Source organism: Dama dama, chromosome 23 (genome assembly GCF_033118175.1).
Source record: "Dama dama isolate Ldn47 chromosome 23, ASM3311817v1, whole genome shotgun sequence".
In the NCBI taxonomy this organism is placed as follows: Eukaryota; Metazoa; Chordata; class Mammalia; order Artiodactyla; family Cervidae; genus Dama; species Dama dama.
In genome coordinates, this window is record NC_083703.1 from 52,276,735 (window position 1) to 52,294,892 (window position 18,158).

The 18,158-nt window shown below is 41.1% G+C and overlaps 1 protein-coding gene across 2 annotated transcripts in view; it reads left to right on the forward strand.

Annotated features, from left to right (window-relative positions):
- DNAAF9 (dynein axonemal assembly factor 9) overlaps window positions 1-18,158 on the forward strand; it is a 174,129-nt gene that overhangs the window by 142,991 nt on the left and 12,980 nt on the right. For both annotated transcript variants that reach the window (XM_061126714.1, XM_061126715.1), the window contains 3 exons: window positions 2,315-2,352; window positions 12,543-12,678; window positions 14,725-14,811. In XM_061126714.1, coding sequence (XP_060982697.1) covers window positions 2,315-2,352; window positions 12,543-12,678; window positions 14,725-14,811 — 261 coding nt within the window. The remainder of the gene's footprint in view (window positions 1-2,314; window positions 2,353-12,542; window positions 12,679-14,724; window positions 14,812-18,158) is intronic.

Consider the following 18,158-nt stretch of genomic DNA (forward strand, 5'->3'; position numbering starts at 1 on the left):
TTGAGTCAGTTCCTAGTGAAGTGAATGAACCCAGAGCCTGTTATACAGAGTGAAGTAAGTCAGAAAGAGACAAACAAATGTCATACACTAACGCATATATTGGAAATCTAGAAAAATGGTATTGATGAACCTATTTGTAGGATAGCAGTACAGTCAAAGACATAAAGAACAGACTTGTGGACACAGTGAGGGAGAGAGAGAGGGAGACAAATTGAGAGAGTAGCACTGAAGCATGTGTAAAATAGATAGAATTTGCTGCATGAAACAGGAAGCTCAACCCAGTGCTCTGTGACAGCCTAGAGGGGTGGGATGGGGTGGCAGGTGGGAGGGAGTTTCCAGAGGGAGGGGTCATATATATGCCTATGGCTGATTTATGTTGATGCATGGTAGAAACCAACACAGCATTGTAACACAGTTATTCTCCAATTATAAATAAATTAAAAAAATAAAGTTACAGGCACTTACTTGATGGAGACAGACATTTTCTAAGAATGCATTTGTGGACTTTGCTGGTGGTCCAGTGGTTAAGAATCTGCCTGCCAATGCAGAGGACACAGGTTCAATCCCTGATCTGGAAAGATTCCACAGGCCATGGGGCAACTAAGCCTGAGCACTGCAGCTACTGAAGCCCGAGTGCCCTACAGCCCGTGCTGTGCAACAAGAGAAGCCACTGCAGTGAGGAGCCCACACCCTGCAACTAGAGAGTAGCCCCTACTCAGCACAGCTAGAGAAAGCCTGTGCATAGCAATGAAGACCCAGCACAGCCAAAAATAAGTCATTTCTTTAAAGAATACATTTGCTCTGAAGCTGACCCTTCAGTGGACTATGAGTGCAGTGAAGTCAGTGAGCTCTATTCTTGGGAGACTCAAGTGAGGATCTCTCTCCCTTTGTTTTGGGGCTCCTAACCTTATTCAGAGCACATCGGGGTTCCTTTGTGGAATTCTTTAGAAACCATGAAGGAATCAGGCAGGTGAACTAGATCCACAGCCCAAAGTTGTACTTACCCAAGTGGCTCACTCATCCACCAAATTTGGTTCCAAATGATGTGTGTCTGACCGTTGTCAGAAATAAAATTAAAAGATGAAGATTTGCCACCACCAAGGAAATTGCAAGAGAAAAACTCTCCGAAGTGTTTTGAACAGCATTAATAGACAGGCAGTAATTCAGAGGGTGACTTCAGCAAGCATCTTATTTGCAGGTGTAGACAACACAGGAGCTTTGTGGTAAACAAACCTGGGCCCCTGTGTAAACCCTCCCATTTCCTAGCTGCATGTAGGACCTTGGGCCAAGTGCTTAGCTCGCTTAGCCACCATGAACCCACTGTTTGCAGCTTTTAAGTACCCAAGGCACAGGGTGGATGTGAGAATAAAATTGTATATGTGAACTGCTTGCCCAGGGCCCAGTCCATGGTAAAAGCCTTTGATAAAAGATAGCTGTTCTCATTAGTATTGGCTTTCTTCACCAAGAAGAGCACTGTGGTGTTTTAGAAGTTTTAAAACACTAAGAATATTGAGTGTTTCTCTGGAGCTTACTATAGAGCTACAGTTGTTAACTCATACTTTGAATTAGTCACCCTCAATCTATTCAGTCAGTTTCCTACTTTTCATTCACCATTTGAGCTTAGAATAAGGTTAAAGAGTGCAGGGTCTTCTGTGGTGATCCAGTGGTTAAGAATCCTCCTTGTAATGCAGGGGATGCAGGTTTGACCCCTGACCCATGAACTAAGATCCCACATGTCGTGGAGCATCTAAGCCTGTGCGGCACAACTAGAGAGTCTGCATGCCATAATGAAAGATCCTACCTGCCACAACTAACACCAGACACAGCCAAATAAATAAACAAACGCTTTTAAAAAAGATTAAAGGGGAACCCGGATTTAGTTGTGCACATAACAGGAAATATGGCAACTTCATTGTTGAAGGCCCTTGGAAGAATTAGGCAAATGTAATTTTTCTCATTTTCCCTTGAAAGTTCCCCTTTACTAACAGGACAGTACCTCTTCAGGGTAAAAGAAAAAGAGCAATCTCTCTTTCTCCGTTTCCTATAGTCTTGGGTGTTGAACAGGGATCTCCTGTTCAACATTCCACCAAGAATTCACTATGTTGGGACTTCTTTAGGGTTTCTGGCTTAGGGAACTCTGGTTCAAAACTATGAATACCTTTTGTATAACCATGGCTATCCTTAATGTTCAGTGTTGCCTGCCAGTTGCCCCACTGAGTAAGCCATTTTATATGTTAGTGATAGTCAAAGTTTTGTGAGAAATCAGTGAAAATCCTGAGATTAATTGTTTTAACTATTTCTTTTCTCTCCGTAGATTTCTCTTTCCTAAGTTTCTTGACCAGTGTTCGCAAGGTAAGCAATGTGCTAGCAATGTGCTCTACATCCTGCTTGCATGCCTTTCAAATTCTGTTTAGATGCAACAGACTTTTCTTCATGTTCCCACCTACCATTCTGAAATCTAAAACAAAACTGATCCAGGGAAGACTGTGGCATTTTTTGCTGTTATCATATTTGATAGGCGGATTTCTTCCAAGAGTTTGTCTCTTAATGATAATAAATTGCCATGTCAACACCTCTTTTGAGCTGCACTTAACTCTGCCCTCCCTTCCAACTAATGTCAGTTGACTGAATAAGTATTCCTAGTCTGCGAATCAGCAAGATTTTGATGCATTTCTTCTGTCCCATGAGTGCAGAGTATGGCCCAGTAGAACCTTCTCCTTTAACCCTCTCCTACATACACTGAGATTTTCCACATCTGCTTTATAATGTTTTGAAAAATCCACCCATCTTGTAGGTTGTACTCAACCTTGCGTTGTCCTACCATCTGGCAGTCTGGAAGCAGCAGTATTTAGTCAGATTAGCTATAGTGGCTGGAGACCCAGAGTAAATTCTAAATTTCCTACAGTAGTGATAAAATGCTTATTGTTGTCAGAAGACCTGGGGTCTGGGCTTCCTGAAGCAGCCCAGCAAGTAGAAATCAGACAGAAGAAAATAACTCAGTGTCCCCAGCACAGTTTTGCCCTGCTGATCCCATTGCCAGCCTACAGGGAATGGGGACAACAGAGCATTAGCAGAGCTATTGTCTTGGGAAAGAGCTGAGCTGGAGGCTGTGCAGAGCAGGAGACTGGGTCACTGGAGAGAAGAATGTATGTGTTTGCTGCACTGAGGAGTCTCAGGTCCAGCTTTTTAGAGGCCCCTGTTGCTTTTTAGCCACTGCACCCTAGAAGCAGAGTTGAATGGAGATTGGCTGGGTCTATCCACAGTGTCCACCCAAGGTAGATCAAAGAGATTATATGGGGGCTGGGTCAATAGGATGTGGTAACAGGTTGGATGGGGGACATTGAAACAAGAAGTATCTGGAATGACTTCTAGATTTCTAGCTTGGGAAATTGGGAAAGTTGGTGGTACATATCCTTGAAATAGACTACATAGGAGAAAACATAGGTCCAGGAGATAACCAAGGAGAGCTGTCTGATCCTTTGATAAATGTTTGGAAGTCATCATCAAAGCCAAGGGTGTGGGCTATAGTCCACCCCATGTCCACCACATGATCACACGATGTTTGCCACCCTGATGCCCCTTGGCTTCTTGACACTTTCTCCTTTAGTGCCCTTCTCCCTTCTTTGCATGTGGGAAAAGTGATCAGGCTGCCTTGGCAAAGAACCTTAGGGAAGTGCTCTGTCTTTACCATCCACAAACCTGGGCCAGTATTACAAGAGGATAGCCCTTTTAAGCCAAGACAGAATGAGTTCTGTCTGGCATTTGGTAGGCATATTTCATTAACACAGCCTTCCAACTCATTGTTCAAAGGCAATGTATGTCAATTCTGTGCTTATATAAAGAAAGATAGGGGGAATTCCCTGGTGGTCCAGTGATTAGGACTTGGTGCTTTCACTACCACAACCCAAGTTCAATCCCTGATCAGGGAACTTAAAAAAAAGAAAGCTAGGGATGTGATCAGATGTGGACAGGTGGCTTTGAGGCCATATATGCTGTTTTCTGAAGTGCAAGGGGCTGGTTAAGTGATAGTTAAGATAGTAAACATCTTCTCCTTACATCTGGGCACAGAGGACCCTATAGACTAATCCAGCCTGGTTTCACCATGAGCACTGGCCTTCTGGGAAGACAGGAGATAGGGCAAGTATTTCTTTCTCCTTAGAGATTTAGTGCCTCCCTTAGAGGTGGAATCTGCCACCGGTAGACAAACATTTCATGTCCCAAGGGAGCATTTGCCTCCTTTGCTCCTGTTCATAAGTCAAGTTCTGATTCATTGCTTTTATAACAAGGGATTATTTTACAGTGAGAAAAGCACTGTACTGCAGCCACAAAATGATGTGAATTACAGAAATCCAAGGATTAGGGAATAATATCAATGATTAAATGACCAGCACAGCTCATTATAATGCTAGCTTTAAAGCAGAGAGCAGACATTTTGCTCCCACGACCTGCTTTTAGAAGTATCTGTATGGTGGAGGAAATGGCAACCCACTCCAGTATTCTTGCCTGGCGAATCCCATGGACAGGGGAGCCTGGCTGGCTACAGTCCATGGCATCGCAGAGTTGGACACAACTTAGCAACTACACAGATATGGAAAAAAAACTGGTGGTTACCAAAGGAGAGACAGAAGTGTGGTGGGACAAATTATGTGTATGGGATTAAGAGATTAAAGACTCCTATGTGTAAACAGCAATAAGTTTATATTGTATCAGATACAGAATTAGAGCCATTATTGTATAATAACATTCAAAGGAGTATAATCTGAAAAAAGACTGAATCACTGTGCTATACACCTGAAACTAGTATAATATTGTAAATCTTCTGTACGACAACTTAGTGATAAAAAATTATTAAAAAAAAATACCTATAGATAGACGAAGTGAGGTTTGATTTCTTCTAGGCTGCTGGAAGCCTTTAGCCAGACTGGGATGGTCAAACAGGCCTCAGCGATGTTTCTCCACTCTTGGGAATGGGCCAGGCTAGGCTGCCTGCTCACTCACAGCCGACTCGTGAGGCATTGGCTAAATCCAAGTATCCATTCCTTTGTACATAGCAGAAGGATGGCCCAAGCAGGATGAAACTGCCCACGATGGCCTCTTCACCTTGTGCTCCAGATAACTGCTGTACCTTGCCTTAATGATGGCATTTCCTCTTGGCAGGTAGCAGTTTGCATAGCTGGCCTAAGGAATGCTGGGGATAATCCTTTTGCTTGTTTCTCCATAAAGCAAAGCCCCATTTCTATGTCCAATTCCTGACCTAGAATCCAAAGCCCACAGGGTTTGTCTACATGATACTCGTGGGGCAAACAGGACTTTGAGCAAGGTGTCTGTCAAAGACTTAGACCCTAACTTTTTCTCAGGCAGGCCAAGCCTGAGCTTGTGATTCTGGTGCATGCTGCTCAGGTTGGCATGTTTGCATTAGACTGACTCTTCAGTTTCTTTTGCCCAAGAAGATACTAAATAGAATCCAAGGGCCTTTGCAGATCTCTCAGCCTTTCCTGGCTCCTCACTGCAAGATACACCACAGGTATTCTTGTCTTCACCCTGGGACTTTCATGGACCCTTGCAGGAGCTGGCTCTCATAACTGCCCTCTCTGGAATGTGCTGACCCTTCTAGAACCCTACCTCCTTCCCCACTGTGCCACATTCTGGGCCTGGCTGCCTAGCCTTGTCTTACTTAGGTTCCAGAGGCCCCAGCCACTTCCTGTAGCTGCACCAGGACATGGGGTTCTGGCAGTAAGCTCCCCAGACTGTCCTCATTGCCTACCTGCAGCCTCCAGAGTGACCTTTGTAAATGGGAATGGGAGCACAGGCACTACCAGGGTCACCTTTCTTAGGAGGTTTCTCTGACACGCTGAGTGCAGATGGTCCATCTTAATGTTAAAGCTTATGACCAGCAAGGCATGTGAGGAGCCTTTTTAAAATAGAATAAACAAAAAGTAGACATACTCTGCATTTGAATTTCTAAGTCTTATGCTATTACCATATCTAGGCCATACCTGAAAACCTAGGGGATAGAAGTTTTAAGTGTAGAAGTAGTTGTTAAGAAAATATGGTTTTGTATATTCCTCTATACTTGTATATGCATAGACTGTCTGAGGAGACATACCCCAAATCTGCTTGTTAGTGGTTGCCTCTGGGGAGAAGTAAGGTTCAGGGTGGCAGAGAAGGGAAGAAGAAACTTTATACTGAACCTTTTCATACCTTAATGAATTTTGCACCAAAATATGTATATCTAATCTTAGCTACATTTTAAAATGGCTGTCTGATGAATAATACTTGCTCAGACTTGCAAGTGCGAAAATTTTTGGCGTGTGTACCCACAGCTTAGTTGCTTAGGCAGCTGCCTCAGAGGTCAAGTTGCATGTGCCTTTTATTATACTTAGTTCATTTATTCAATCTGTTCAGCAAATCTTTACCCAATACCTGCTCTAACCCAGTCCTGAGGGATTAGGAAAGTCTTCTGGAAGAGGTGCTATTTAAATTGTCTACAACCTGAAGTAGGAGTTGGCCCTCCAAAAAAGAAAGGAGGGAAAAGATAGTTCCAGACAGAAGAAACAGCAGGAGAAAAGACCTGATGGTGACTAGAGCCCTGAAGAAGTGCAGCATGCGGGTAGGTCAGACTGGCCAAGAAGTTTAGATATCAGCCTACAAGTAATTGGGATGCATTAAATGTGTTAAGTGGGGAAATTATTTGATCAGATTTACATTTTTGAAAGATTACTCTGACTACAGGAGAAAGAATGAATTGTAGTAAAGGAAGCCTGGAAGTGGAGAGAATGAGCACTAACCTAGTAAAGAGCAGTAGTCTAAACTAGGCAAGTGGTAGCAGGGACTGAGAGTGGAGGATGCACCAGGGCCCAGGTTTGGGGAATTCAGCAGTCAGTGTGCCCTTACCAAGTGACCACTTGAATGTCAGGGGAAGCCACCGGGGAAACTCGCCTTTGAATCCTCAGGGGTCTCTCGAGCACTCTGCAGAGGCAGATGGGCTGTATTTGCCTAAGGCTGACTGACTTGCTATGGAGCACTAACAGATACTTGAGAAGAGCAGGATTCATGTCTCCGAACCAAAAAACCAATAGATTCCCAAACAGCTTGTTAGGCACCCAGGAAGCAGATTCTGTGCTCAGCAGTTGAGCCTTACTTCCTGACATTTACAGTCTTAGACATATTATATACCTTTTGTGTACATCATGCTAAATGATGGGCTGGATGAATCACAAACTAGCATCAGGATTGCTGGGAAAAATATCAACAGCCTCAGCTGTGAAGATATACCATTTTAATGGCAGAAAGTGAAGAGGAACTAAAGAGCCTCTTGATAAGGGTGAAAGAGGAGAATGAAAAAGCTGGCTTGAAACTCAACAGTTCAAAAAACCAAGATTGTGGCAAATAGAAAGGGAAAAAGTGGAAGGAGTGACAGATTTTATTTGGGGGGAAATTTTTTATTTTCCAAAATCATTGTTGATGGTGACTGCAGCCATGAAATTAAAAGATGCTTACTCCTAGGAAAGAAAGCTATGACAAGCCCAGATCACGTTTTAAAAAGTAGAGATACCACTTTGCCAGCAAAGGTCTATATAGTCAAAGCTATGGTTTTTCCAGCAGTCATGTATGGATGTGAGAGTTGGACTATACAGAAGGCTGAATGCCAAATAATTGATGCTTTCTAACTGTGGTGCTGGAAAAGATCTTGACAGTCCGTTGGACTGCAAAGAGATCCAACCCAGTCAATCCTAAAGGAAATCGATCCTGAATATTCATTGGAAGGACTGATGCTGAAGCTGAAGCTCCAATACTTTGGCCACCTGATGTGAAGAGTCAACTCATTGATGCTGGGAAAGATTGAAGGCAAGAGCAGAAGGGGACAACAGAGGATGAGATGGTTGCATGACATCATCAACTCAATGGATGTCAGTTTGAGCAAACTCTGGGAGATGGTGATGGACAGGAAAGCCTGGCATGCTGCAGTCCATGGAGTCAACGAAGAGTTGAATATGACTTAGCAACTGAACAGTGACAGCATACCCTTTGTGTGTGCCTTGTCCCCATCGTAACACGTGACCATTGACATCAATCTCCTAACCCCTGCTCCCTGGTTGTGAATGGAATATGGTTATGAGGTTAGAGTCAATCTTTAGAGTTTGGGAACACTTTTTAAGTATAATTGGTGAAAGGAAGTATCACTGACTTCTGCCCCAGACCAGAGGCAGAGGCCGAAGCCAGGGATCCTGGAAGCTGCTTTCAAACTAGTGATAGCCACTCATCTAAACCATGGGCTCAATAACCTAGACTGGTGAGAGTCACGTGACTTAGCTTCCTGCGTGTTGCTGTGGGTAACTAAGGTCCACGTGCTACAGCCATGCCTGTCAGTCTGAGGAATGGGTCAGTCCAGTCTCCTTGGTGTAGATGATGGTGGTGGTAGTAGTGTCAGGTTACATTTAATGAGTTCTTACTTTCTGTAGCCTATGATAAGCATTTCACCGATAACCTGGAGGTACATATTCCCATCTAACAGAGGAAGAATTGGGGCTCAGAGAGAAAGTTGAGCAATTTGCCTAATATTACCTATGAATAATTAGTAGAACCCAGAATTCAAATTCAGATTTTCTTGACCCTAAAACTCACGATTTCATCTTTATGCTATCTTTTTACAAATAAGAAGATAAATAAAAATATAAATCATATTTTAAGCATCGCCCATGCTATTCAAAGGCGCTCTCCTAGGTTTAAAGAAATGGAGACAGCAGGGTGGCATGAGGGGAGGATGGGGTGGTAAGGTATTAGAAAAGATCTTAAAGAAGAAGTAAGCTAGTGAACAAAGTACAGAATAGTATAATATGCCACTAATCATGGGAAAAATGTATATATACACATTTGCTTGTATAAACTCAGCATATACCTGGAAGAAGACTCTGATAAATGTGGTTGTCTTCAGGGGAAGGTAGTAGGTAGCCGGGGAGAAAGGGAATTTGTTTTCTCTTGTGAACCCTTCCATACATTATGACTTTTGCCCTCAAAAACTAAGTATAGCTAATTTTTTACAAAACCAAACACTTTATTGAAGTAAATAGTATTGGTAAGAGTCCTCTGTACTGAATACTCATTAGTCAGAGTCCTACAGTTACAAGGTTACTTAGGAAAGCTGAAGTCTTACAACTTAGAAACATTCACTTATCAACTAATTATTTATAAAACTAGTTTCTGTTAGTGAAAAGATTAATGATGAGCATTAAATCTTTTTAGATACAGAACTAATTACAACATCTATGAGAATGCTATTACAAAATAGAATATAAATGTTGAAAATCTCAAAAACCTATAAATGAACTCATATTTTTTTTTAATGAACTCATATTTAATAAAATATTAGGAAGCAGTAAGAGAGGTTATCTGTACATTTTCTCAAGTGGGAGATCAGTAAATTTTAAAGTTGTTAAATCAGGTTATACAGAGTATTTATACTCTTTAAAGATATAAAAATACCCACTTGGAGAAACTATAAAATTATTAATATAACCAGCCAGAATGTGATGGTGGAGAAGTGGGATGAATTAAAAGGTACATGAACTTCCCTGTCTCTCATGCGGAAAACTCAAAAGACATTGTTTAAAGATGACAGAATAGCTGTCCTAAGAACTTAAAACAGACTTTAGTTATCAGAAGGAAAGCAGAAAACAGAATGTAGGATCATACTGGTAAAGGTTAAAAAAAAAAATGTTTTTAAACAGAATTCAACATAAACAAGGTAATAGGATCAAAGTACCGTTAAATGCAAGTGGGATATGCTGTGCTGTCAGTCATGTCCGACTCTTTGCGACCCCATGGACTGTGGCCCATCAGGCTCCTGTCTCTGTCCATGGAATTCTCCAAGCAAGAATATTGGAGTGGGTTGCCATTTCCTTCTCTGTAAATGGATTAAACACCTCTTAAAAGGAAAATTATCTCAGATTAAACCAAAAAATCAAATTAAATTATATGATGTTCTACACAAGATCATCTAAAACTAAGGATGGTGATAAAAGAATGGACAAAGATATAACAGACGAATGTAAACAAAAAGAGATGATGTTAATAATAGCAGAGTTGAATTTGTTATTGGTGTTCAGTTGCTAGGTCTTGTCTGACTCTTTGCTACCCAAAGGACTGCAGCACACTAGACATCCCTGTCCTTTACTATCTCCTGGAGTTTGTTCAGACTCATGTCCATTGAGTTGGTGATGCTATCTATCTCTTCCATGGCCACCCCTCCTCTAAGGGAGATCATAATCTTAGTTTTTTGTATGTTGAAGTTTTATGCCAGCTTTTTCACTTTGTTCTTTCACATTCATCAAGAAGTTACTTCCTCTTTGCTTTCTGCCATTAGTGTGGTATCATCTGAATATTTGAGGTTGTTGATATTTCTTCCAGGAATCTTGATTGCAGCTTGCACTTCATCCAGCCCCTCATTTTGCATGATTTACTCTGCATATAAGTTAAATAAGCAGGGTGACAATATACAGCCTTGATCTTTTATCTTCTTCATCCACTAATGGACACTTAGGTTGTTGGTTGTTTCTATAGCTTGGCTATTGTGAATAATGCTGCAATGAACTTGGATGTGCAAATAGCTCTTCAAGATAGTGATTTCATTTCTTTCTGGTATCAGCCTAGAAGTGGAATTGTTGGATCATGTGGTGGTTTTATTTTTAATTTTTTGAGCAATCTTCATCCTATTTTTCATAGTAGCTGTACCACTATAGCGTTTACATTTCCAACAAGAGGGCACAAGTTTCCCTTTTCTCCACATCCTCACCAACTCTTGTTATTTCTTGTCTTTTTTAAAAACATAGCCATTCTAACAGGTGTGAGGTGCTATCTCATTATGGCTTTTTAAAATAACGAATTAAGCATTCAACTTAAGTTTGAAAAAGAACAAGAACTTTTTTTTATAAGATTGAAGTATAAAACAGTATCTAACCTGTTAAGGAACACTATGGAGATTCTATTAGCAAAATCTAGACTACAAGAAATATACAAGAAGCAGTTCTTCAACAAATAAATCACAGACAAATAAGGAGAAACTATAGATTGAAAGAGAATTATGTGATATATCAATGAAATATAATGTGGGGCTTTGATTCCTGGTTCGAAACAATTAATTCTAAGAAAATATTCTTGAGTCATAAACATTTAAATATGGACTAGATATTTTATATTAAGATTTATTGCTTAATCATTCTTTTTATTAAGATTTGTGTATTTATTTATGATTGATTGATTGATTTACACCGGCTTTCTCTAGTTGCATAGAGCAGGGGCTCCTCTTCATTGTGGTGGATGGGCTTCTCATTGCAGTGGCTTCTCTTGTTGTAAAGTACTGGCTCTAGGTGTGCTGGTTTAGTAGTTGCAGCAAGTGGGCTCAGTAATTGCAGCTTGCGAGCTCTGGAACACAGGCTCAGTAGTTGGGGTGTGTGGCCTTTGCTGCCCTGCAGCATGTGGGATCTTCTTGGAGCAGGGATTGAACCTGTGTCCCTTGCATTGGCAGGAAGACTCTTAGCCACTGGACCATCAGGGAAGCCCCATTCATTTTTTTAAAGAGTCCTTATCTTATGGTAATACATACTGAAATATTTTGGATGCAATAATAGGACGTCTGTTATTAGCCTCAAAATCATCCCGTGGGGAAGACAAGGAAAGCCGAAAAGGTGGGAGTATGATACAGAAGAAATACAATTAGACAAATGTTGGTAATTCTTGAAGCCAGGTGATGGGCATGTGGACATTCATTACATTATTTTTTTCTACTTTTATATATGTTTGACATGTTCACATTATTGTCAGTAAAAATGGTTGAATCATACAGATGCAGGTGACATTATAGTAGAAGTGGTGTGTATGCGATGATCATAGCCATGTAGAATAGATATGGAAGAGATATTATAATTGTGTTGGCATGCTGGGATGTGATTAAATTCTCTGATTTCCAAATTATCAGTAGTGTCACAGTGTTGTGGATTTTACTTCTGTATTTTCACAAAAGTATGGGAGTAATTGTGGCCCACTCCACAGCATCTCTTTATATGGGCCACCTATCCTTACTGTGTCACTCTGTAAATATCTTTGTTAGAACTTACCTTGTAATTGTGAGTCCATGGATGAGCCTTCTTGACTGTGCACTATTTAAGAATGATTAGCACCTGACATACAGTTTGTGTTGGTAAATGTGTTCTGAACTGGTGAAAGTCATTGGCAGCAGTTCCTAAGGAGGTTCATGGGATATGGAAAGGGCCATTTGATGAAAAAGCTCCAGGTATCAAAGTGAAATTAAGAAGACAGAGGAGGTTAGGAAGAGAGGCAGCTACAGAGCTGAGGCCATTCACTTCCAGAGGTTGCAGAAAGAACAGAATGATGGCTGTTATATCAGTATTGAGGGGCAAGGGTGTCTACATGAGGGGGCTGCTAAAGGGGATGATCAGGGGAGGGAACAAGGGCTCACATTTGTGCAAACCCTCAGCCCCAGTCAGAACTCTGAAGGCTGAGTTGTTTTTGGTTTTATTCTGCAGGCCTGGTTAGTAATGTGGTATTCACCAGTCACACTATGGAGCAGAGGCATCCTCTCCTTGTTCAGCTGCAGAGCCTCATCAGAGCTGCCAATCCTTCTGCAGCCTTCATTCTTGCAGAAAACGGGATTGTCACCAGGTAAACTTAACAGTCACTTCACTCTGTAGGACGGACCACTTTCTCAGATACAGCATGCTGTCTGTGACCCATTGGGTCTTTCCACTGTATCTAAGACCTGAGCATTTACAGAAGCCAGGTCTTGAACAAGTGCTTTTGATGCTGTGTAGAAATCACCAAGAGGATTCCCACATGTCAGTATCCTGTACTGTTTTGAGATGTTTTATTTTTGATGCATTCACATTCTCATTCATTAAAGGATTCAAGTCAAGACTCTCTCAGTGTTCTGTATGTTAAGATACAAGAGAAATAGCATAAAAACACAGGGAAATTATATCTTTAATTCGTAGAGTTGGGTTCTAGTTACAACCTAAAAATAGAAAATTAGTGACTTTTTATGTAAGGATACTAAGAGTTGTATACTTTTTATATAGTTTCGACCTTTGAGCATTGCAGATATTCTACATATTCAAAAATTAGGTCAACAAGGAGGAAAAAATACAAAAAGTGAATCCATCTGTATATCAAAGTAATAACAACCATACGCACACAAAATAATTCAAGTAACTTTTGAACATAATCCTCTGTTGGAACCCGAATTCCAAACAGCATCACTGAACATTAGGGAAGGGAGATTATAAATATGAAATGGGAACAGTAAGGAAAAACCCTGCAGATGTCAGAGTTGAATGGGGGACTCAATATAAATTCATTAGTTCAAAAAAATGTATATTCCCTCTTTCCATTAAAAGGGACCAAAAATAATACCACAGTAGCAATTAATACCTTTACCTCTAGATCTTAATTTCTAAGTACCAATCCCCACTAAAAGGTATCTGGTTTCCTTGGAGAACTGGTTGATTGCAATTTAGGCAGTGAAAGTACAATGTGAGCCTAGTGCATTTTATGCCAGAAAGGCAGGGAAGTATTCAAAAACTAGTGGAGGTATTTCAAAAGGATACGGAAGCTAGCTTAAGAAGTTTGTCCCACTTGAGTTTGAGACAAGTTGAGTTGTTGTATGAGAGAACCATGATACTAATGGATTATAGCACATGGAATAAAATGAGTCTATGGTGATATTAAAAAAAATTAAAAAGGGAGGGGGACGGAACAGTAAAGCTCTCCTCTATAGAAGAATGCTAGCTAATAAATAAGAGTTTATAGAACTGGAAAGACACCATTTTGTAACCTTTCATATAATAACTTGATTTAGGCAAGAATATCAGTGGATGCTAAAAGTAGTGGGTGACAGATTGTTGAGGAAAAGGATATTCACTTGACTGAAAGTATCTGTCACTCCATAGACTATTTACTGCTTCCAAAGAGGGAAAACGACCTTCACAATGAAAAGGTCTAATCTAGAAGACATGACATTGACCAAAATATTAAACTCAGCAAGACCACTAATGGGACGAAGTGAATCATGTGCTTCCTTCATATGACACTGTGGGAAGAACACATTACTCGGCCATTACTCTTGCCATGAGTGTTTAAATGAATCTAATCATGAGGAGCAACCAGACAAATCCAGGTTGTGAGACACAAGACAGCTGACCATGTACTCTTCAAAATTGTCAATTCCTTGAGAAACAAAAAGTTGGAGGTGTTTTTTCCAGATTGAAGGAAAATTAAAATTATAAATTCAATGAACGATCCTTGATTGGACCCTGAGTGCTCTGTCCCCCCTAAAGGGAGAAATTTGAAAATGGATGTATATTGTTAGATCAATAGTTTCCAACTTTAGCATGCATGTGAACCTCTTGGGGATCTTATTAAAATGAGGGTTCTGATTTAGTAGGTCTGGAGTAGTCTAGAGATCCTGCATTTCTAGCAAGCTCCCAGGAGATACCAAGGCTGCTGGTCCTCCATATTAAATTCCTTAGGTGAGAATTAGTGAAAATCTGCTTGTTTCTAGAGATGCATATTAAAGTATATAAGGGTGAAATAACAGAAAAAAGTATATATGTATGTACTTGTGTGTGTATACAGGGGTGTGGAAGGGAAGGAAAATGCGCAGGTTAAGTTTGATAGTTCTGACTAACCTGGGTTTTCTGTATGTTTTTAAAGGAATGAAGACATTGAACTGATTCTCTCAGAGAATAGTTTTTCAAGTCCTCAGATGCTACGATCTCGATATTTAATGTACCCTGGCTGGCAAGTATTATCACTGAAAAATAGCTAAGATTTCTTTGTAAACTCAATGATTATTTACAGAAAAGAAAAAGTGAAAATACTAGGTGTGCTCTGGGAGGGTGACAATGGCAGTTGCAGTGGCCTGAAGTCCCGGTAGCTCCTGGCCTTATTAGAATCCCAGTGATCCACATCTCGGTCTCAAATTGAGACCCTTGCTGAATGTTGAGACTTAAGAAGTCATCTTGTGAGTACTAAGCACAGTGACGTCCTTTGTTGCCTCCAACCTCTGGTAAGAGTGAGGTAGCTGGCATGGAACCAAGGAGTTATGACCCTTCTGAGTGAAAGAGTCACTCCTGAGAATAGTCAGTCCTCTGGGGTTCCCATCTGACAGATAGGTTGCCTGCTATTGTGGCCCAGAGGATGTTCTCTTCTCTGCAGGTGGCCTCCCAGCCTAAACCTGTCCTCCGGATTCAGGGGAGCAGAGGAGAAAAGAGAATGTGAAGTGCACTGTTGTCATATTTCCAGCATCACTTGAGCACTTACTCTGTGCTACACATTGTTCTAAGACTTTGTTCTCCAGTATAGCAGCCACTGGCCACATTTGGCTACTTAATAAAATTAAATATATATTAATAAAAATGAGGTAAAATTTAGAATTTAGTCTTTAGTCACACAAGACCCTATTCACCTGCTTAACTATAACTAGCAGCTCCTGTGGGACCGTACAGATCCAGAACGTTTCCTTCATCACAGAAAGTTCTGTTCACAGTGCCACTCTTAAGAGTTCAGCCTGTGTTATCTCATTAATCCTCAAACCAGGCCCCAAAGTGGATTTCATTAGTTTCTTCATTTTAGAGACAAGGTAACTGAGGCACCCAGGAGTTAAATGTCTTGTCCAAAGTCACACAGCTAGTAAATCAAAGAGTTGGGTTTCAAACTCAGGTTGTGTGGCTCTCAGAGCCTGTACTCTTTTTCTTTTTTTTTAAGTATAGTAGATTTACCAAGCTGTGTTAATCTCTGCTGTACAGCAGAGACTGTGCTCTTCTCTGCCATGCTGCACTTGTCCCTGTGTGGGAAGGATAACTAGGCTTGCTGTGCTGAAGGTTCAAGGCAAGCCAAAGCTGATCCCTCATGTTGGTCTGATTCATCTCTATTATCCTTACTCACTTCTCTCAGCCACCTCTTTATTATCCTTACCCCTCAGCCATGAGTACTATTTTTTAAAATAGGATAGTACAATCAGTACTATTCTATTTTAAAACGCAGGTCGATATGTAAAATTGAAAATTTTCATGCTTATTCTTAGAAGGAACCTTTGGTTTGAGTCACATCATAATTAAATAGTGGGTAAGTGGATCATTCCTTGTACCTAAACAAGGCAGTAATATCTTAGCTAAAAAATAAAAAAAAAAAGATGGCGCTTCTGGGGTGAAACTCGTCTCTACAGTGGCTGTAGCTACTGACCTTTGTGCTGCCAAAACTAGGCCTCTGGGCTTAGTCCTGAGACTTCTGCCATCTCTACCTGGTGCCTCAGGGAGCATGCACACTTGTGTGTGTGTGTTAGTCACTCAGTCGTGTCCAAGTCTTTGCGACCCCTGGTGGACTGTAACCCACCAGGTTTCTCTGTCCATGGAATTCTCCGGCAAGAACACTGGAGTGGGTTGCCATGCCCTTCTCCAAGGAATCAGATAAATTACTCTTTTATCAAGATCACCATCATCAGATTCCTGCTCATCCCTGTACGTAACTCCCCTCTCTCCTTGGATGAGGGCCATGACCTCAGAGTGAACAGGCTTTATTAGCTCTAGGATGAACTCAGCTTTGTGATGTGCAGAGTCTCAGCCATTCCCCTCTCACAGCCCTCTGTAGTCATTGACCCCACACCTACCTCCCCTGGCAGAGCAGCTTGTTCCTAGTCTGGAAGGAAACCTTGTACTCTTCCCTTGGCCCCTCCAAATTCTCCTAAGGATGCAACTCTGAACATAGAAGCCCGAGAAGCCCATGGTCTCCAGAGAACAGTCTTGGAAAATTGTTATGCCACCACCTTGCTTTAAAGAAATAGCAAAAAGTGAGCTACAGTATAAAATTCAAAAACTGCAGTGCAATTTTGAAACAAAGAAGACTAATCAGAAAATACAATAGAATGTAAGAAAGTGTTTGCATCAAATGTGACAAAGAGTTAACATAGTATTTGGGAGGCTTGTTTAGATTTTAAAGAATAGGTGTTATTGTCATTGTTCAGTCACTCAGTCATGTCCAACTCTTTGTGACCCCATGGACTGTAGCACGCCAGGCTTCCCTGTCCTTCACCATCTCCTGGAGCTAGATCAAACTCATGTCCATTGAGTCAGTGATGCCATCCAACCATCTCATCCTCTGTCATCCCCTTCCTGTCCTGCCTTCAATCTTTCCTAGCATCAGGGTCTTTTCCAATGAGTTGGCTCTTCGCATCAGGTGGCCAAAGTACTGGAACTTCAGCTTCAGCATCAATCCTTATAATGAATATTCAGGATTTATTTCCTTTAGGATTGACTGGTTTGATCTCCTTTCTGTCCAAGGGTCTCTCAAGAGTCTTCTGCAACACCACAGCTCAAAAGCATCAGTTCTTCAATGCTCAGCATTCTTTATGGTCCAACTCTCATATGCATACATGACTGCTGGAGAAACCATAGCTTTCACTAGACGGACCTTTGTTGGCAAAGTAATGTCTCTGCTTTTTAATACGCAGTCTAGATTTATCATAGCTTTTCTTCCAAGGAGCAAGCGTCTTTTAGTTTTGTGGCTGCAGTCATCATCTGCAGTGATTTTGGAGCCCAAGAAAATAAAGTCTCTCACTGTTTCCATTGTTAACCCATCTATTTGCCATGAAGTGATGAGACTGAATGCCATGATCTTAGTTTTTTGAATGTTGAGTTTTAAGCCAGCTTTTTCACCCTACTCTTTCACCTTCATCAAGAGGCTGTTTCGTCCCTCTTTGCTTTCTGCCATAAGGGTGGTGTTGTCTGCATATCTGAGGTTATTGATATTTCTCCTGGCAATCTTGATTCCAGCTTGTGCTTCATCCAGTGTGTGTATCTCATGATGTACTCTGCATATAAGTTAAATAGGCAGGGTGACAAAATTCAGCCTTGATGTACTCCTTTCCCAGTTTTGAACTAGTCCGTTGTTCAATGTCTGGCTGTAACTGTTGCTTTTTGACCTGCGTACAGGTTTTGCAAGAGGCAGGTAAGGTGATCTGTCTGATATTCCCATCTCTAAGAATTTGCACAGCTTGTTGTGATCCACACAGTCAAAAGCTTTAGCATAGTCAATGAAGCAGTAGTAGATGTGTTTCTGGAGTTCTCTTGCTTTTTCTATGAACCAGTGGA